This window comes from Aegilops tauschii, chromosome 3, assembly GCF_002575655.3.
Source record: "Aegilops tauschii subsp. strangulata cultivar AL8/78 chromosome 3, Aet v6.0, whole genome shotgun sequence".
Taxonomy (NCBI): domain Eukaryota; kingdom Viridiplantae; phylum Streptophyta; class Magnoliopsida; order Poales; family Poaceae; genus Aegilops; species Aegilops tauschii.
Window position 1 is genome coordinate 610,327,599 of NC_053037.3, and position 21,825 is coordinate 610,349,423.

Genomic DNA, 21,825 nt, shown 5'->3' on the forward strand with positions numbered 1-21,825 from the left:
TCGTTCGTGAAAGAGTGGCTAACAAGCTTTTGAACATTCGGTTTATTCCTACTGGTGATCAAGTGGCGGATGGCTTTACTAAACCACTATCATTGCGGCAGCTGGAGGTCTTTAGACGCAATCTCAACTTAGATAGTTGTGATTGAGGGGGACTGTTAGATGATGTATAACACGGTACATGTATAAACCGTATAGGCATATGTATGCGTGCGTGTATTTGTTGTATCTCGGTTTAGATTGCTGTGATACGGTCCTTACTTGGAGGCCAATCCAAACCCTAACCAACTACTGTATCTTGCTTCTATATCAACACGCATCGCGCCCCTGCTAACGCAAGCGCTTCCAGCCTCGTTTCACACTGGTTCCGGTATGTACATACGCACGAACCGTCGGGTCATACTGTAGTGCTGGGTTCAGTTTTTGGGGGTCGTGATTCACATGCCATTTGCTTGTGTTGAATGCTAGGTCAGGGGATAGATAAGAGACCCTGTTTGACAGTATGCGTGTTTCGTGAATGACTTGTAACCATCCAAGCTCATGTCATGCTGCAGCATTTATGATCTTATTAGGGATCCTAAATTGATTAGGGATTTCATGTTATCCACATGCCAATTTAATGTCGAATGTTAGGTCAGTAGATATATAGATCTGTTCGATAGTATAATGTCTCCAAACATTGCATGTATTTTAATCTGCTATTTCATGTATAGTGTCAAGATCATGCTCGCTCACTCATCAATTAGAATGAATTGCAAAAAAACATCACATTTCAAGTTCATATCCGAATTTGCTACAACGTTCCTTGGGCGCCCCAAAAATCTACCAGTTTCCTTGCTAATTTTCTCAATAAACACTGATGACCGATTAAGGGTGATTTAATACAATTCCTGACATCCTGGGCCCGCGGTCAGGTCCACATGACACTATTTGTGTTGACTGCTTGCGTCGACAGTTAAACCAGAGATGGCGCCGTGTTGCTCCCAGTCGGGCAACTCCTCCCAACTCGGACCTCGCCGTCGCACGCCCAACAGCTCAGGTTTCCCACACATGGTGTCGTCCGTTCCGGCCGGCCGAGATGTCCGCCACCGTGAGCACCGCGGGCACGCGTGTATGGATGAAAATGGCCACGCGGAGCTGGGCAGAGAAGAGGCCGAAGGAAAGATGACAGATAGTCAGAGGAGAGCCATGAGCCCTCGGCGCGGTGAGGCGGCCTGCCATGGCCGTGAGCACACATGACCTCAAGGCGGCTCATGACGTCACGAGGGAGGCTGGGAAGGAGCAGGAGGAGTTGAAGAGGTTCGGGGGGGGGGGGGGCAACGCTCTCCGGAGGCCGGCGAAAGGAGGGTTCGTGGCGGCGCGACGCCGTCGAGCACGCATGCGGCGGTCTCCCTAGTGGTTGTGCGATCCGGTCAGGGTTAGGGTTAAGATGTTGGTGGGCTGCACGCTTAGTGGGCTGGCTGGAAAACTGAGTGGCTGGCGGATGGGCCCTCCCTCAAAACTAACAGTCAACAAACATAGTTGACAATTTAATGCCATGTCAGCGTTTACAGCGGGTCATGGCTGTTAGAAATTGAATCGGTCATGAGTGTTTATTGAGAAAATTAGCAAAGAAAATGGTAGATTTTTGGGGCCCCTAAGAAATGTGGTAGCAAATTTGGATATGTACTTGAAATGTGGTTGTTTTTTGCAATTCACTCCACCAATTACATAAGGACTCGGTTGCTAACCTGGAATTCAGAGGGGAGTCTAGCTAGGGTTTATACTGCAAAGGGGAATGTAGCGGCCAACTACGCAGTGGCAGCTAGGGTTTACAACCCGATTACCTTCGATGCCGAGGAGGGATCCAAGGCTTTATATAGAGCTATTACATTACTGAAAGGTAAAAAGAGAAGGGAAGATGACAGCGACTTGATTAAAAGGCGCCAGCAGGGTATTTGAATGCCGGCTATTGGATAGAGATCAGAGGTGGAGCCTGACATATAGTTGCATCTAATTAAACAGTTAATTCAGAGTGGAGCCTGACATATACGTAGTTGCATCTGCAGTTGGCTAGTTGTACTCCGTCAGACGCGTTGGGTCCCAAAGCCTGAACCCTCATCCGCTGATATCAAAGTCTGAACCCAGCACTATGCCATGCTGATATCGAATGTTTTAGGTCAGGACATACATAGAAACCATCCAAGGGCTACCCAAGCCTGAACACTTTTTTTTTTCTGATTCTGAAACCCTGAGTCTGAACCTGATCTGGTTGGCCTCAACTCGGATGGTGATTATTGACTGATCATATTGATAAGATCAGATCCAACGGAGAGATCATATCCCATTGTTTGACAATCAAATCCGACGGCCAAAACATCTTTTTAGTTAGGGTTTTAGCATCCACATACTTACCATATTAGATATGCACCGTTCTTATATATAGTCCCGTAGTCATCCGCCGTCTTATATTGCTAATTCACGCCAACGCTTGTAAACATCGTCAATGGCAGACCAGGAGGAAGCGAGGCCAACCAAGAAGGCACGCGGGTCCTCGCCGCCACCTGCCATGGGCTCCGGTAGCCTGACGGCGTTTGCGCTCCGCCTGGCTAAGAAGCTCGCTGAGGGCGACGACACCATGAACAGCAACATCGCCTTCTCGCCGCTGTCCCTCTACACCACGCTTGGTCTGGTGGCCGCCGGAGCCCACGGCAGAACCCTGGATGAGCTCCTAGCCCTGCTCGGTGCCGCGGCTGACGAGGTCGCCAGATTCGTACGCGGCCTCGCCGCTGACCCGTCCGGGTCCGGTGGGCCGATCATCACCTACGCCTATGGTGTGTTTCACCAGAAACACATGGAGCTCACGCCGGACTTTCTCCACACCGCCACCGAGTCCTACAGCGCCGAAATACGCGCAGTGGACTTCGCTAAGGTAGCAATTGACTCAACTATTACATCCGTCCCAAAATTCTTGTTTTAGAATTTAGATTTGTCTAGACACGATACAGATGTATCTAATACTAAAACGCGACTAGATATATTCGTATCCGTATCTAAAAAATCTAAGACAATTTTTTTTAGGACGGAGGGAGTATTTTGATCGCCGTTTCACATTGGCAATGGTACAGGTCCTTCATTGACTGTTACAACGTGCATGTGTAGGATGAGGTCAGGGAGGAGACCAGGAAGGAGATCAACCTGTGGGCGGCGGCAGCGACGAACAATCTCATCTTGGAGATCTTGCCCGAGGGTTCATTGACCGACCTCTCGAGGTTCGTGCTCACCAACGCCATCTACTTCAAGGGTGCGTGGGAGACCCGCTTTCCCAAGAAGCTCACCGAAGACCGCGAGTTCTACCGCCTTGACGGCGCTGATCCCGTGGAAGTCCCCTTCATGACCCTGCCAGGAGAATGCCAGCTCTTCGTCTCATACAACGAAGGCTTCAAGGTGCTGAAGCTCCCGTACAAGGCTGGTGACGATGCCATGTCGCGGTACTCCATGTGCGTCTTCCTCCCGGACGAGGAAGAGGGGTTGCATGACATGGTCCGCTCTCTGGAGGAGGTGGGCGGCTCCCTGCTCGACCACGTGCCGATGTACCATAGCAGCGTGAGGGAGATTCTGCTGCCCATGTTCAAGCTGTCATTCTTCTGCGGTCTCTCCAAAGTCCTTCGTGGCCTAGGAGTCCAGGAGGCATTCAGCAAGGAGGCCGACCTGTCCGGTATCATGGAGAAGAGCGTCTGCGACGTGCGCTTGGACGAGGTGTTCCACAAGGCCGTCGTCGAAGTGAACGAGGAAGGCACCGTGGCAGCTGCGTGCACTGCCGTCGTTGGCCGCAAGAAGCAATGTGCAAGGAGATCGTTGGAGTTCATCGCCGACCACCCGTTCGCGTTTTATATCGTGGAGGAGGTGTCAGGGGCCGTGGTCTTTGCCGGTCATGTACTCGACCCTTCTAGCTCACAGTAATAATAAGCAGTAGTAATTTTATTCGAGCTCCTATAGTTAAGTACTATTCTGCCTCAAACAACAATAGATAATCGCCAATAAACTAAACAATTCGACTATATATTTTATGTTGGGAATTCACGCTTTTATTTGGCCCCTTTGTTTGTTTTTCTGTCATTATTAAAATATCGATGATCATCCATCTCTGCATTTTGGCAAGCTCAACGTTGATACATCCTCCCATCATGACATGATGGATGCATCCATAAATAAGTGTGGTGCTGAGAGATATCAGGGTTTTATTGCCGCAAGTAACATGATGATAGACTGGTGATGCAATAAGTGTGGTCATTGGTGCTCTCACTGTACGTTCTGTAGTGAATTGATTGTTACCTGTTTGGGTTGATGCAGCACACCCCGATGAGAGCACTGTTTCCACCCCGAAGAGAGAAACTTCATTGATCACTGTGACATAACGGAACGGCTGCGGCGTCACTTTTTCACTTTTCACCAGATCAATGTTTCAATCTTCCTGCGGAGAGACTTAAGGATTCCCTACAATTTAACCCATGTACTTTCAAGAGTACAGTACAGCTTCTGCAAACACCACGTCGATTTTCTTCATGGTTAATCTCAACTCTTTGCTCTTAACATAGGCGAAGGCTCTGTTTTGAAGGGTACAACACTGAGAAATCCATGATTGTGTGTTGGACCATTTGCCAGTCCCATCAGGTTCCTCTACCAACTTGAGCTCAGCGTTGGACCATTTGCCAGTCCCATCTGGTTCCTCTACTAACTTCTTGAGCTCAGCATTGGACCACTTGTCAGTCCCATTTGGTCCCTCTTCTAAGTTCTTGAGTTCGGCCTCAGGCATCTCTGTCGTGAACTGAGGAGGGACCACGTGCATAGTAGTTGCGTTCGATTGATAGTCCTCTAACTTCCCCCCTCTTCTTCCTCAACCTCGATGCAGTGAAAACTATCTCCACGACTATGATGGCCCATCATTTAGAGTTGGGAAGTCAATTTAGCATGCCCCCCCTCTACCTTACACAGGAAGCGCAATGGTGGTGGTGGTGGTGTGTGTGGGTGGGTGGGGGGTCGTAAACAATCTAGAAGTTGCCAAGGCAACTTCATCGGAAACATTTCGAATTAGTTGTAGCCTCTATCACCGACGCCTTGCCTGCCCCTTATTTTGCTGGTGTTTCGGCTAGAAATGCTTTTGGGACCCTCTGTATGGCTTGTGGTAGTCCCGCGAGGCGTTGGATCAGGTATGCCTTACATGCATGCTCGCAACGAGCAGCTGGAATCGGTGGGATTGGAGTTGTTGCAGCCAAGGAACACGCCCAGCACACAACAGCTTCCTGCCCAGACCAAGATCTCCCTACTCCTGCGTCATTGACCTTGCTGCAGAAGTCTGCGCCTCACCGTGCTCCGACTGTTGTGGTTCCACTTTGTCCAGCTAGAGAGCGCAACAAGAAGCTCTCCTCGGCCCCCCTTGGTGCTATACCAGTGGGGCCAGGGGTTGCTACATCATCGGACTCGCCTCCGCCTACTCCTGCGGCATTGACGACGGGTCTTTCTACCACGACCGAGAGGACGACTACTCCCATCCGGCGCAGTGGTCGTCACATCTCATCCGCTGGATGAGAACTCTCTCTCCAAGGCAATGCGTGGAGCGTAACCTTGAGTCACCGATAGTGCATGGAGGTGCCCCGCAGCCAATCCGCCGTTGTTAATTTACGCCAACTCTTGAGCACCGTCAATCGCATCGGACCACATGGCAGACCAAGAGCCGGAGAGGCCAAGCAAGTGTTTGGTAATCTTGTCTAGGTTTGCGTTGTAGCAGTACGTGTCCTGGGTGTAGAGTCCTCGTAGTAGTCAGATTCGGCAGAGTTAGTACTCCCTCCGTCCCAAAATTCTTATCTTAAATTTGTCTAAATACAGATGTATCAAGTCACGTTTTAGTATTAGATACATCCGTATTTAGACAAATCTAAGACAAGAATTTTAGTACGGAGGGAGTACTAGTCAAATTAGTATTGCTAGGATGTGGTAACCGTGTTAGCTGTCTACGTATAGGAAGGGAAATTATTCTTTTCAGCCGGCTGATTACACGCTCGTGTAAACCGCCCTCTCCGCATGACACGCGTCCCGCTGAGCCCACCAACTGCCCAGCCTTATCCCCTCATCTCCAGAAGCGTCACGAGATCCACTGATTTTTCAACCAAACTCGATCTCTTCTGTTCTTCTCCGCGCCTCTCTCTCCGCTCTCTCCACCATGGCCATGGACACGCTCTAAGGGCCGCTGCCCTGCTGCCTCATCAGCTCTAAGTGCTGCTGCCTCACAAGCTCCACGCGACCAAGCTCCACATGCGTTACAGCGCTCGTCGGTGACACCGTTTCTACGATGCGGTGGCCGTCGATGGCTGCGGCGCGGCAACATGATGTCTCCCAAGCTCCATGCGAACGGTGCTGCATTGCAGCGTTCATCGATGAAGCTGGCTCTATGACGCGGTGGTCCTCGGTGGCCGCTAGCGCTGCGACACGGTGGTCCGCGGTGGCCGCTGGCGACGCATACCTCATCGGTGCTTCCAGCGGCGTGATGCAGCACTCGCGCCGCTGCAAGGGGCACCGGGTGTTGTGATGCAGCGCTCGTTGATGATGTCGGTGCTGCTATGCAGCGGTGCTGGAGCTACGACGGGCCGCCGGTGCTACGATGGAGCACCGCCGCGTCGGTGTCATGGCTGTAATGAAGCATCGCCGGAGCTTCAACGGGCTACCCGCGCTGCGTTGGAGCACTGCCACGCCGCTGTCGCGGTTGCAATGGAGCATGGCAGGAGCCGCAACAGGCCGCCGGTGCTGCGTTGGAGCACAACGTGCCGGTGTCGCAGATGCAATGAAGTATTGCCGGAGCTACAATTGGCCTCCAGTTCTGCGATGGAGCACCGACGGCCTCGCCGGTGTTGGCGCTGCAGAGCATGGCAGCGGTGCTATGATGAAGCTCGACGGTGGCAGCAAAAAGTGTTGCGGGGAGCTACATCTTTTTTGTTCCTCTACGTGGTGTTCTTTTTCTTCCTTTTGCTAATGTGCATGCCGGGGTAGTTGCTTGAGACCAAGATAACTGGCGTGATACAACGCCTGATCCAACGCCCCACGAGGCGGGTGATTTTTTGCCCCGCGTCAGTCGGATGACGCCTAGCAGTGGCCTATAGGGAAAGGACTTTGCGAGTCGGTTGGTAGTTGCATATAAACCCTGCGTGAAGATTGAACCGGTGGAGTTGAGAAAAGGAGAAAATAAAAAGAGAAGAACGAGTGGGCGAGTTCCAACAGCAAGAAGGCGCGCAGGTCGTCGCTGCCAGTCAGGGTGGACACGGTCCGGGTCGGTCCGGGCCTTGACCGAGCCGCCAGTTGGACCGGCCGCCGGCGGACCGAGCCGGACCGGACCGATCAGCCTCACGGTCCTGTTTCCAGGGACCGGACCGGCGGCGATGAAGCCCGAGCCGGACCGATAGGACCGAGAGGACCGGCCATGGAGAGGTCGCGGTGACCACGACGTCGGCAACGACGGCAAGAGACAGATGTGGTGACCATGGCGGGGGCGTCAGGATGTGGATGTGGTGGTCGTGAGCTTCTGCATGGCGACCATGGACGCCGGAAGGCACGGGAGCGAGCCGTCGCGGCCACGAACAGCACACCGGCGGCAGCAGCAACACGCGCGTCGAGGTCCTCCACTGTGTGGCCGGCGAAGTGCTGGTGCACTAGCAGCAACGCACGCGCGCGCTGGGGTCCTCCGGGAGAATGCCACGGGCTATGTGTCCGGTGCCAGATCTTGTTAGCATATGCAAATAAGGTAGCACGTGCATGAGCACACAAATTTGTGTGTGCTAGTCCTCCGTGATTAGTGGATCAGACCTAACGTGGAGCTGAGTCCTAGTCGTGGGCGTAGTCGACGCAGAAGCCGGATCATTAATGAAAAACGTTTTACGCTGAATGAAAGGAAAGGGAAACGGCCGTACCAGACCGATCCCGTCTTTCTCGTTCTTTCTGTTTCTCCTACGCTTAATGAATGGAAAGGGAAACGGCAGAGAAACTGCATCCTTTTACGCTAACATTACGCTGCTGAAAGTACTGAAGATTCTGAAAATACTGACGAAACTAAAAATACTGAAGATTCTGACGAAACTGAACCGTGATTGCACGTTTAGATTTGGTAAGCCTCTTAAGTAGAAATAGGAGTTTCCTTGTGTTTTCTGTTCGATTGAATAAAAGGAAACAACAGTGTGGAATAAAGGGCAACGGCAGCGTGGAGTTAGTCGTGGGACGGTGCCGTGATTATCGGATCTAATTCCGTTTTCTCTTGTACTTTCTCTTTTCTGTTGGACTGAATAATAGGAAAGAAACTTCAGCGCGCGACCAGTGTCTTCTACCTCTTGCCCCTATCTCTTCAATTGACTGAGGCCCTGTTTGGTTCATAAGTCCTAGGACTTTTTTTAGTCCCAACTTATAAGTCTCAAGTCCCTAAAAAGTTCCTACCTGTTTGATTCCTGGGACTTAACATGGACTAAAAGACCATATTACTACTATAAGTCCCTATAAGTCCCTTCCTGAGAGTCTTATTTCATAAGTCCCAAATGCCCACTTTAAGTCCCTATAAGTCCCTCCTGTTTGGTTTAGATGGGACTTATAGGGACTTTTTTAAGTCTCTAAACCAATAAGTCACTGAAAACAAACACCCTCTGAATTACACTTGGGCAGCGATCTGCGCCGGCGCACCGGCCCAACAGTTGGGCCGGTCGAGGCCCAGCCGTCCGATGCGGTTTGCATGGACCGTTAGATCTGCGCGCATGCACGGACTGAAGCAACCGTTGCAGCAAAAAAGAACAGTTTTGTTGCGACCGTGTACGAACAGCCACAGCAAGGAAAACAGGGGAGCTGGATTCCCCCCGCGACTGCCCGTCCCCGATCCGCGGCGGCGGCGGCTAGATCCGCCTGTTATTCGTTCCCCGCGGCCGAATCACGTCGACGAGGGGCTCCCCCACTTATCAAGCCGCCTTGGGATTGCTTCAATCATGTCTTACATACGTCATGACCTCCTTGCCGACATGGATTTGGGCTCGAGCTCCGTTACGGCCGGTCGAGGTTGCAGCTCGCCGCGAGCCCGTAGCAGCTCGCCGGCGACCGGTTGCAGCATCCGCCCCTGCCCCCCGTGCTGGATCTCGCCGCCGGAATTCACAGAAACCCGTGCTGGGTCGCAGCTCGGCCGTGATGGATGTAGCAAAACATTATGCCGGTTGTAGCAAAAAACGATGCTAGTTGTAGCAAAACCGCGATGCCGGCTGTGTGTTGTAGCAAATCGTGACGCTAGTTGTAGCAAAATGCTATGCCAGTTGTAGCAAAAATCTATGCTGGTTGAAGCATGTAGCAAAACTGCAGCATTTTATCATCTTCTTCCACCTCCAGCCATCGCTGGTTGAAACTTTCTTATTTTCATAGTGTCTAGTTGTAGTTTTCTCTCTCAATGGTTGGAGCTTTTTCCAACAACTGTTGAAGCTTTTCTACCAAAAGTTGTAGCTATTTTCTTTTTAGCAGCACTTGGTCAAGGCTTTTTGTGTCGTTTCGGTTGAAGCTTTTTTAATCGAAGGATGTAGCATTTCATGTCAACGGTTGTAGCTTTCCGGCGATGGCGCTGACCGCTTGTAGCTTTCTCTACATCCCGTTGAAACTTTTCATCTAGGGGGATGAAGCTTTTTTTTTAAACGGTTGCAACATGAGGGGGTGCGACGATTCTGCAGAAGCCTCCGGTGTCGACCATCGCCGCCCGGCTCGTCGGCGGCGAGGCAGAAGCACGAGACGTGTGGGAGTTGCAACCGCCGGGGATGGGGATTGGTCAACGGGCTGCATCAAATGGCGAAACGGGCTGTAAAGCATGGCGGGGTGAGATCTACATCCATGGACGCGCGGGGGATCGACCTTCCATGGCCGACGGCGAGATGTGGGCGCCGGCGCTGCAGGAGATGAGGATGGGGGCGAGATCCGCGGAGCTGCGAGATAGGAACGAGGCGAGATTCGCGAGATCCGCAGCGCCACGTGGTTGGTCGCGACTGGGTCGCGGCGTGCGCGCGTGGACTGGACCGGCTGAAGCTTCGGCCGGTGCCGCGGCCCCCAACGTTTCCCATTACACTTATTCTGGTGAACAACGATGGGGCGGGGCATGTCCAGTGCATCGCCGGCAGCTGCAACGTCGAGGAACGATCAGCAACTTCGGTCCGCTTGGTCGGACCGGTTAAAGACCGGACTGGACCGAGTAAATTTCGGGCTGAAATTTAGGGACCGGACCGGCCAATTTCTTCAATGGGCCAGGACCGATCGGTCCGGTCTAGAACGGGCCACGAGCAGGCCAAAAAGCATGCTCGCTCCGTCCAGCCTGAGCTGCCAGTCTGCCATCGGCCATGGGCTCCGACGGCCTGACTGCGTTCGCGCTCCGCCTGGCCAAGAAGCTCGCCGAGGGAGACGATACCAGGGGCAGCAACATCGCCTTCTCGCCGCTGTCCATCTACACCATGCTCGGCCTGGTGGCCGCCGAAGCCCGTGGCAGAACCCTGGATGAGCTCCTAGCGCTGCTTGGTGTCGCGTCGGCCGACGAGCTCGCCGGGTTCGTGCACGGCCTCCCCTCCGACCCGTCCAGCTCCGGTGGGCCTGTCATAACATACACCTACGGTGTGTTTCACCAGGAACACATGGAGCTCACGCCGGACTTCCTCCACACCGCCACCGAGTCCTACAAGGCAGAGATACGCGCCGTCGACTTCGCTGAGGTAGCACTCTGTAAAATAGGGTCTAGCATATTGTACATGTACACGTATTTGTATATGTATGTAATTGTATTATGATCATCTATATAAATAGACGTGAGGATGGATGTTAGCCACCCACGCAAAACCCTAAACCTACCTCTTTAACTTGGTATCAGCCAGGTCGGGCCGTCGCCGCACGTCCCTCACGCCGCCGCCCGATCCCATCTTCCGCGTCGCCGCAGCTGCTTGCTAGCTAGCCACAGGGCCGCCGTGTGAACACTACGCGCTGCCCGATCCATCCGCCGTGCGCCGCCTTTCCGCGCCGCCGCCGCCGCGAGTTTCTTCTCCGCCGCCACGCGCTGTCGTCCTTCGCGCCGCCGCGATGTCGTCTGCCGCCCTTTCGCTCTCTAACAGCGTCGGACCATCACCTCGCCCGCAGCTGCCACCGTTCCCGCCGCCCTCGCCGTTCCGGCAATCTCCGTTCGCCTTGGCCGCCACAACTTCATGCTGTGGGGAGGCATCACCGGCACCGTCTTAGCCAGCGCCAACCTCCTTGGCTACCTGGACGGCACCACGGCGCCCCCGACAAGACCATCGCCGTCGGGACTGGCGATGCTGCGACGACCGCCACTATCCGGCGTACCATCACTGGTGGACTCACGATCAGAAGGTCAAGGGCCTTCTCCTTACCTCCATGGAGGAGGACATCACCTGTCAGCTCATCAGCTGCGAGACGGCGCAGGCGGTATGGACGGCCGTCGGTGCCATGTACGGCGCGCAGAGTCGCGCCAACGTCCGTCACATCCGGCGTCAACTCCAGAAGCTGCGGAAGGAGGAGATGTCCGCGGCTGAGTACATGCACAAGATGAAGGCCCTCGCCGACACCATGGCTGTCGCCGGCTCTCCAATTCGTGATGATGAGCTCATTGATCACATCCTCACCGGACTCGGCTCCGCTACAACTCCATCGCCGCCTCCCTGGGTGCGAGTAACGCACCTATGCCCTACTCCAGCTTCTACTAGCTCGTCTTGTCGTTCGAAGCGTTGCAGGCTCAGCAGAGTGCGTCGGAGGGGTGGACTCCCTCCGCCAACGCCGTGACTCGCTCGGGCTCCTACGGCCAGGGTGGACGTGCTCCCTACTCGGAGCCCTACCCCTCCCAGGGTGGGGGTCGCTCGGCCGATGGCAACGGCCAGCCCGGGCATGGTCGCCAAGGCGGCAACGGCGGCCCCAACGGTGGCCGCGACCGCAACCCCTCCTACGCCGGCAATGGTCGGCAAAGTAGCGGGGGTAACAGCGGCAACAACGGTGGTGGTGGCCGTCGCAACAATCGCTGGCGCCCCCGGTGTCAAATTTGCAAAAACTGGGGGCATGAGGCCGATGATTGTCGCAAGCGCTATGACCAGGACCACAACACTCGCTCCGCCAACTCGGCCTCCACCAACACTGTGGACTATCCTTGGGTACTGGACACCGGGGCTACGGATCACCTGACGAGTGATCTGGAACGCCTCCAGGTTCACGAGTGCTATGATGGCAAGGACCAGGTTCAGGTGGCCAATGGTGCAGGTTTGTCTATTTCACACATTGGTCATTCCCGTTTACCCGGTTCATCTCTTAAACTGCGCAACATCCTTCATGTTCCACACATCAGAGAGCATCTCCTTTCTATCTACCGTCTTGTTTGTGATAATGACGTGTTTATTGAGTTTCACCGTCGTCTTTTCTTTGTTAAGGACAAAGCAACCAGGCGCGTCATGTTGGGGAACGTAGTAATTTCAAAAAATTTCCTACGCACACGCAAGATCATGGTGATGCATAGCAACGAGAGGGGAGAGTGTTGTCCACGTACCCTCGTAGACTGACAGCGGAAGCGTTATCACAACGCGGTTGATGTAGTCATACGTCTTCACGATCCGACCGATCAAGTACCGAACGTACGGCACCTCCGAGTTCTACACACGTTCAGCTCGATGACGTCCCTCGAACTCCGATCCAGCCGAGTGTTGAGGGAGAGTTTCGTTAGCACGACGGCGTGGTGACGATGATGATGTTCCACCGACGCAGGGCTTCGCCTAAGCTCCGCAATGGTATTATCGAGGTGTAATATGGTGGAGGGGGCACCGCACACGGCTAAGAGATCTCAAGGATCAATTGTTGTGTCTCTGGGTGCCCCCTGCCTCCGTATATAAAGGAGCAAGGGGGAGGCAGCTGGCCAAGGGGAGAGGCGCGCCAAAGGGGGGAGTCCTACTCCCACCGGGAGTAGGACTCCTCCTTTCCTTGTGGGAGTAGGAAGAGGGAAGGGGGAAGGAGAAAGAAGGAAGGGGGCGCCCCCCTTCCCTAGTCCAAATCGGACCAGATCATGGGGAGGGGCGCGGCCATCTTTTGAGGCCTTTCTCTCCTTTGCCCATTAAGGCCCAATACGAATTCCCGTAACTCTCCGGTACACCGAAAAATACCCGAATCACTCAGAACCTTTCCGAAGTCCGAATATAGTCGTCCAATATATCGATCTTTACGTCTCGGCCATTTCGAGACTCCTCGTCATGTCCCCGATCTCATCCGGGACTCCGAACTCCTTCGGTACATCAAAACTCAATAAAACTGTCATCGTAACGTTAAGCGTGCGGACCCTTCGGGTTCGAGAACTATGTAGACATGACCGAGACACCTCTCCGGTCGATAACCAATAGTGGGACCTGGATGCCCATATTGGCTCCCACATATTCTACGAAGATCTTTATCGGTCAGACCGCATAACAACATACGTTGTTCCCTTTGTCATCGGTATGTTACTTGCCCGAGATTCGATCGTCGGTATCTCGATACCTAGTTCAATCTCGTTACCGGCAAGTCTCTTTACTCGTTCCGTAATACATCATCCCGCAACTAACTCATTAGTCACAATGCTTGCAAGGCTTATAGTGATGTCCATTACCGAGTGGGCCCAGAGATACCTCTCCGACAATCGGAGTGACAAATCCTAATCTCGAAATACGCCAACCCAACAAGTACCTTTGGAGACACCTGTAGAGCACCTTTATAATCACCCATTTACGTTGTGACGTTTGGTAGCACACAAAGTGTTCCTCCGGTAAACGGGAGTTGCATAATCTCATAGTCATAGGAACATGTATAAGTCATGAAGAAAGCAATATCAACATACTAAACGATCGGGTGCTAAGCTAACGGAATGGGTCATGTCAATCACGTCATTCTCCTAATGAGGTGATCCCGTTAATCAAATGACAACTCATGTCTATGGCTAGGAAACATAACCATCTTTGATTAACGAGCTAGTCAAGTAGAGGCATACTAGTGACACTCTGTTTGTCTATGTATTCACACATGTATTATGTTTCCGGTTAATACAATTCTAGCATGAATAATAAACATTTATCATGATATAAGGAAATAAATAATACTTTATTATTGCCTCTAGGGCATATTTCCTTCACGTCATTCTTCAAGGTAGCAGTCACCGGGGGGGGGGGGGGTCTACCCGATTCCCTTGCTCGTGCATCGTCCTCGTCATCTTGCCATGCTTCATCCAGTGTCCGCGTTTCGTCCTCGCAGTGGCATCAACGTCTAGGTCACCCTACCAATAATGTGGTCACCTCCATTGTTCGGAGCCATGACCTTCGTTGTTCTAGTTCAAATAATTCACCATTAGTGTGTGATGCATGTCAGCGTGCTAAGAGTCATCAACTACCGTATTCTATGTCTTATCATGTCACTACTGTACCTCTTGAATCAATTCATTCAGATGTTTGGGGTCCCGCTATTGCGTCTTCGGGGGGGGGGGGGGGGAGGGGTACAAGTATTATGTTAGTTTTGTTGATGACTACACGCGCTTCACTTGGGTTTATTTGCTTAAACATAAGTCTGATGTTGAGCAAGTCTTTTATAACTTTCAGGCTCATGTCGAACGCCTTTTGGATTGCAAAGTCAAGGCCGTTCAGTCCGACTGGGGTGGTGAATACCACAAGCTTCATCGCTACTTTCAACGCACGGGCATCTCCCATCGTGTGTCGTGTCCACCTACGTCTCAGCAGAACGGTATAGCCGAGCGCAAACACCGTCATTTGGTCGAGACCGGCCTCGCCTTACTGGCGCATTCGTCTCTCCCACTACGGTTTTGGGATGAGGCCTTTCTTACGGCATGTTATTTCATCAACCGTATGCCCACTCCGGTTCTCAACAAGGACACGCCCCTGTTCCGTCTATTTCATGTTCAGCCCAATTATTCTCTCTTAGGATTTTTGGGTGTGCTTGCTGGCCTAGTCTCCGCAAGTATAATGCTCACAAGCTGGAGTTCTGCTCCAAGATGTGTGTTTTCCTTGGTTATAGTCCTCTGCATAAGGGCTATAAGTGTCTTGATCGCACCTCGGGTAGGATCTACATTTCTCGTGATGTTGTTTTTGACGAGTCAGTTTTCCCTTACTCCAGCCCGGGTGTCTCGGTTGATATTGCTTCAATTGAGCACACCCTCACTTTTCCATCCAATGAACCGGTTTCGGATGTCCATGTGCGGAAATACGACCTGTCATATTTGTCACCTGACTTGTTTTCTGCAGATGCTGCTCTAATTTCTTCCCAGGAAACCGTCGCCGCACCTGCATCCGCCGGCGTGATGGACGTGCATGGCCCCGACGTGCATGCCCCGTCTCCCGAGGCTGCCTCGTCGGCCTCGCCCGCTGGCGCGTCTACGGCCCCTACGGCCCCATCGGCCTCGCCTGCTGGCACGTCCGCGGGCCCGACTGGGTCGCCCGCTCCGTCCCCCGTCTCGCCTGGGTCGGCCCAGCCCGCCTCGCCTGCGTCGGGCATCGCCAAGTCGCCAGCCACGTCCCCTGGGCTGCCGTCCCCGCCTGCTCCACCTCGTCAACTGGTTCGGCCCAGCCCGATGCGTCTCCCCGGCCCGTGTCGCCTATTGCTGGAAATGGTTCAGCCGCGACACCACTGGTCGGGTCTCCGTCGTCGCCGCCACCATCTACCGACGATGCAGCTCCCGGGCACACTATGGTCACTCGTCACCGCGATCATACGCGTAAGGCCAAGACATACATAGATGGCACGGTGCGGTATGACACTCGTCGGGGTGCATTCTTTGCCGCATCCACTTCTCATCGTGATGCTCTTGGTGAACCGGCCTGGCGTGCCGCCATGTCTGCGGAATTTGCTGCCCTTTGTCACACGAACACTTGAGTGTTGGTGCCTCGGCCTCCTGGTGTTAATGTTGTGAGCTGCAAGTGGATCTTTAAGACCAAGCATCGTCCGGATGGTTCTGTTGACAAGCACAAAGCTCGCCTTGTTGCTCGTGGTTTTACTCAACAGCAAGGGATCGACTATGGAGATACTTTCAGCCCCGTGGTGAAGCCTGCCACGGTTCATCTGGTCCTCTCTCTCGCTGTCTCCGGCGGGTGGAGTCTTCAACAGATTGATGTGAGCAATGCTTTTCTCCACGGTTTTCTGGCCGAAGATGTCTACATGCAGCAGCCCCCTGGTTTTGAGGATGCTCGTTATCCCTCTCATGTCTGCAAACTCCAGAGGTCCATCTATGGGCTCAAACAGTCGCCGCGTGCCTGGTATGCTCGGTTGAGTCAGCGGCTCTCACAGCTTGGTTTTGTTCCCTCCAAGGCAGATGCGTCCCTGTTCATCTTTTCACATGGTGCTATTCAGATATACATGCTGGTGTATGTTGATGATATTGTGATTGCTGGTTCTACACCTACTGTGGTGGATCGCCTTGTGCAGTCCTTGTCTGTGAGTTTTCCCATCAAAGACTTGGGCCGGTTGGAGTACTTCCTTGGTTTGGAAGCGTCATTTCATTCAGGGGGCATGACATTGACGCAGAAGAAGTATGCACTTGATCTCCTTCATCGCGTTAACATGGAGAACTGCAAGTCCACTTCCACGCCACTTGCTACATCCAAGAGCCTTTCGCGTCACAGTGGTGCATTGCTGAGTACTGAACAGTGTAGTTGGAGCACTTCAGTATCTGACGCTCACTCGTCCAGATATCTCCTTTGCCGTGAACAAAGTGTGCCAGTTCCTGTCCCAGCCTATGGAGGTTCATTGGGAAGCAGTTAAGCATATTCTGAGGTATGTCAAAGGTACGCTAGACACGGGACTACGGATTCGTAAGTCCAGATTTACTGGAGTCACTATATTCACCGATGCAGACTGGGCAGGCTGTGTTGATGACAGGCGTTCTACTGGTGGCTTTGCTATATTTGTTGGACCCAATCTTATATCTTGGAGTTCCAAGAAGCAGCCTACAGTCTCGAGGTCTAGCACCGAGGCAGAGTATAAGGCATTGGCGAATGGCGCGGCTGAAGCCATTTGGATAGACACAGTTCTCACAGAACTTGGAGTCACACGGCAGCGCACACCCATATTGTGGTGTGATAACTTAGGGGCAACTTACCTGACGGCGAATCCAGTGTTTCATGCTCGGACCAAACACATTGAGATTGATTTCCATTTTGTGAGGGAACGAGTAGCTGTTGGTAAACTGGAAGTCAGGTTTATCTCAACTGATGATCAGCTAGCGGATGTATTTACTAAACCCGCTACTCGACAGATGCTAGACCGTTTTAGAACCAATCTGAATCTTTTATGTAGTTCAGATTGAGGGGGCATGTAAAATAGGGTCTAGCATATTGTACATGTACACGTATTTGTATACGTATGTAATTGTATTATGATCATCTATATAAAAAGACGTCAGGCTGGATGTTAGCCACCCACGCAAAACTCTAAACCTACCTCTTTAACTCACTCTAACTTTTTTTCTTCATCTGTGACGTTGATCGCTGTTTCACATTGGCAATGGTACGTCATTGTTTGTTACAACGTGCATGTGTAGGATGAGGTCAGGGAGGAGACCAGGAAGGAGATCAACCAGTGGGCGGCGGCGGCGACGAACAATCTCATCTCGGAGATCCTGCCGGAGGGTTCATTGACCGACCTCTCGAGGTTCGTGCTCACCAACGCCATCTACTTCAAGGGCGCGTGGGAGACCCGCTTTCCCAAGAGTCTCACCGAGGACCACAAGTTCCACCGCCTCGACGGCGCCGACCCCGTCGACATCCCCTTCATGACCCTGCCGGGAACATCCGAGCTCTTCGTCTCATACAATGCTGCCATGTCGCGGTATTCCATGTGCGTCTTCCTCCCGGACGAGGACGACGGGCAGCACGCCATGGTCAGCACTCTTGCGGAGGTGGGTGGCTCTCTGCTCGACCACGTGCCCAGGCACCGTAGCGGCGTGAGGAAGCTTTTGTTGCCCAAGTTGAAGCTGTCATTCTTCTGTCGTCTCGCCCAAGTCCTTCGAGGCCCAGGGCTTCGGGAGGCGTTCACCGAGGAGGCCGCCGACCTGTCCGGCATCGTGGACAAGAGCGTCTGCAACGTGCGCTTGGATGAGGTGTTCCACAAGGCCGTCATCGAGGTGAATGAGGAGGGCACCGTGGCGGCTGCCTGCGCCGCCGTCATCGGCCGCAAGAAGAAATGTGCAATGAGGTTGGAGTTCATCACCGACCACCCTTTTGCGTTTTATATCGTGGAGGAGGTCTCAGGGGCCGTGGTCTTTGCCGGTCATGTACTGGACCCTTCTAGCTCACAGTAATAATAAGCAGTAGCAATTTTATTAGAGCTCCTACTGTAAGATTTGGTATAAGCGTTCCCACTCCTCGAGGGAGCCGCATTGTGTATATTTATATTGAGCAAACGAGCCTTGCCGTGGCGTACAAGGGAGTCCAGAGAGAATACCGATCTGGTTCGGTATAGGAGATAGAGATAGCTACGGGAGAGAGAGATAGAGATAGGTTAAGATTACATGAGGTAAATAACTCAAACTCTAACACCTACTAGTAGTTAATTACTGTTCTGCCTCGAACAACTATAGATAATCGTCAACAAACTAAACAAATCGACTATATATTTTCTGTTGCTATTTCAAGCTTTATTTGACCCCTCTGTATGTTTTTATGTCGTTCAAATATCGATGGTCATCCATCTCTGCATTTTGGTAAGCTCAACGTTGATGCAGCCCATCATGACCTGAGAGATATTGCCGCAAGTAACATGATGATTGATAGACTGGCGATGCAAGCAAGTGTGGTCATTGGTGCTCTCACCGTACGATTTGTAGTGAATTGGTTGTTACTTGGTTTTGGGTTGATGCAACACACGCCGATCACAGCACTGGTTCCACCCCGAAGAGAGAAATTCCATTGATCACTGTGAAACAACCGAATGGTTGCAGCGTCACTTTTCACTTTTCATCAGACCAATGTTTTAATCTTCTTGCGGAGAGACTTAGGGATTCCCTACAAAATAACCCATGTACGTTCAAGAGTACACTACAGCTTCTGCAAACACCATGTCAATTTTCTTGAGCGGTAATCTCAACTCTTTGCTCTTCAAACATATGCGGAGGATCTGTTTTGAGGGGTACAGCACTAAGAGATCCATGTTTGTGAGTTGGACCACTTGCCAGTCCCCTCTGGTTCCTCTACTAAGTTAATTTTTTATTTTGGAAAAGGAGGTTAAAAGTTAAAACCCCCAGCCTCTGCATCAACCGATACATACATCAAGCCACCCGAAGCCATCACTCACACATACAACCTCGATAATGAGGAGTGCTCTCACTGCCCATATCTACAGCCGTTGTTGTCTCCGATCCATCCGAATAATGTGTCGGAACCTACAGCCGAAGCAGCAAACCTAAAGCGTGCACCACATGCACACGTTTTAGAAGGCGCCACCACCATCGAACCGCTGACCCATCTTCAGGAAAGGGATCTGCATCATCCTTGCCAATCCGGCCATCCGTCGATGCCACCACGACGCCCAACGGCACCACCACCCTATGCTCGTCCATCCAGATGCGTCTGCCATCGAGACTCGGCTGCACCATGCCGCCAAGACCCGCCGCCGTCGGCACAGTAGATAGAACGCCGCTCGTCCTGCCAACCTCGACACCGTTGCCGCTGTGGGATCTTCACGCATAGCGTGACGCATGATTTAGAGCTGGGGCACTGGTGCATGGTATGGGAAGTCAATTGTAGTGTGCCCCTCTACCTTACACAAGAAGCGCAATAGTGGTCGTGTTGCTGGGGCTGGGGGGCTTGTAAACAATCTAGGAGTGGCCAAGGCGACTTAATCGGAAACATTTCAAACTAGTTGTAGCCCTTGTCACCGGCGCCTTGCCCACCCCTTATGTTGATGTTGTTTCGACTAGAAGTACTTCCAGACCCTCTGTATGGCTTGTGGTAGTCATGCAAGGTGTTGGATCAGGTCGTATTGCTGCCTCCAGCATTACCACCCCACCTCCTTGTTGGTTATGATATGATCTCAAGCCGACCCGTGACTAAGACACTCACTGACCAGCTCGTCGTTCGAAATGTATGATGCCTGCACCAGGCTCTGCCCAGAGAGTGTTGCAACCAAGACAGATGGAAACAACCCACATGCCATATTACCGGCCCGTGAAACTAGCCCATCCGGCCAACTTGGGCCCACCAGCACCACACAACAGGTGACCAAGAAGAACTCTATGGCCCATGGGGTTCATGGGGTTCGGGTGGACCATGGTAGTAGATCAAACCGCACTGACTGTGACCACGGGGTTCGGGTTGACCATGGTCCTTAACCTCCCCTCTCAAGGTGCGCACGGAATGCTCACTATGAAGAGTAGAACAACTAACAAGACCCAAGACACTAGAATTGCTAGGACAATAATACATAAATTTTAGACCTACAAAACCTTACGAACTGTGTTACGCAATCTTCCTCTAAATTCTCTCCTCTCCCTGATTTTCATGGGGGTGGGGCCCCTCCCTCCCCTACATGCCTTTCCATGGATGTAGCATTCCTTGCAGTAATATATCAGAAAAAGAGCAAGAAAAATTGTTAGCGACTAATAACCCGATATCTCAAAATATGTAGGGCGGGCATATTCTTGAGAGAGCTGCTGGGGGCGCGATCATGGTGGTCTTCCGCCCGGACATGAGTTCAAGGTTAGGTGGTGCCATGAATCTGGCCAACATGGTGTTGGGCGGTTTTCTTCCAAACGGTGGTTACCTGAGAGGACTTAAATTGTATGATCTACGTCCACAGGCGAGGACGACGGAGATACTGGCGACGAGTGGTGTTGTCGTCTCATGCAGATCAACACCGACTGCCATTTGTGAGGATGATATAGGCCTCCGAAGTGTCCAGAACTCAGGATTTGGCAGTGTCGTTGTCCTTTCTCCTTGTCAAGTTTTCTTCGGATGGTAACGAGTGGCTCTTGTCGAGTCTCGTCGTCCTACCTGTACGAGCGTGGTCATTGCTCGCCATAAGGACCGTGCACATATATGCAATTATTGGGACCAAGGCAAGTGGAGGAGACAATATTATTTGACTTCGACTAGGTGATACTTCTCGAGTACACAGTCTTGAGCTCGAGGGTGAAAACTCTGGTTTAACCCTAATTGGTTATACCTGACAATGGCGGCATTCTTTGCGTCCTTACCTTGATGATGTCATTGCTCGAATTTTGCTCTGAATTGATATTGAAGGTGAAAACCATGATATGACCTTTGGTGGTTGGATCTGGGGATGGCGACACATGTACATTGTTCCCTTTCTAAAGGCGCCGCTTTCGGAGAACCTTTCTCGTAGTCTTTGTGTTTTCTAGAGATGGTTGGCGCTGATGGTCACTGTTGTATTTTGTCAATTGTTGTTTTCATTACTTAAGTTTTCTTTTCTCTCTCTCTGTTTAGGCATAGCTTTGGTCTTGCAAGACTTTGTTGTTTGTCGGCATGATCATTTTCTATGGGTGTTGTGTTGGTTGTGTGCATCTTAGTTATGTGGAGGCCGTTTGTGTATTCATTGTGATTGTATACCCTACATTATGAATCAATAAAAAAACAGCCTTTATATCATTTTTCCCTAACTTGATGAGATCCAACGGACGGAGCCTATCCCTTCGTTTGACAGTTACAATAATCGGAAGGTGTCCGCTGCCCAAACCTATTTTTATTAGGGTTTAGCATCTTGACTAATAATACAATGTAATATACCCTTGCGCCGTCGTTTTAATTCACCTTCCCTTACGGGCGCACACGA

At 52.1% G+C, this 21,825-nt stretch overlaps 2 protein-coding genes across 2 annotated transcripts; both read left to right on the top strand.

Annotated features, from left to right (window-relative positions):
- Positions 1 to 2,830: 2,830 nt before the first annotated feature.
- Positions 2,831 to 3,939, top strand: LOC123497705 (serpin-Z2A-like). Its single transcript, XM_045234401.2, has 2 exons — positions 2,831 to 2,908; positions 3,139 to 3,939. Exons 1-2 carry the CDS (start codon positions 2,831 to 2,833, stop codon positions 3,937 to 3,939), a joined length of 879 nt encoding a protein of 292 aa, XP_045090336.2.
- Positions 3,940 to 10,655: 6,716 nt separating this feature from the next.
- Positions 10,656 to 18,337, top strand: LOC141042557 (serpin-Z2A-like). Its single transcript, XM_073511308.1, has 2 exons — positions 10,656 to 10,733; positions 17,579 to 18,337. Exons 1-2 carry the CDS (start codon positions 10,656 to 10,658, stop codon positions 18,335 to 18,337), a joined length of 837 nt encoding a protein of 278 aa, XP_073367409.1.
- The last annotated feature ends 3,488 nt before the right edge of the window (positions 18,338 to 21,825 follow it).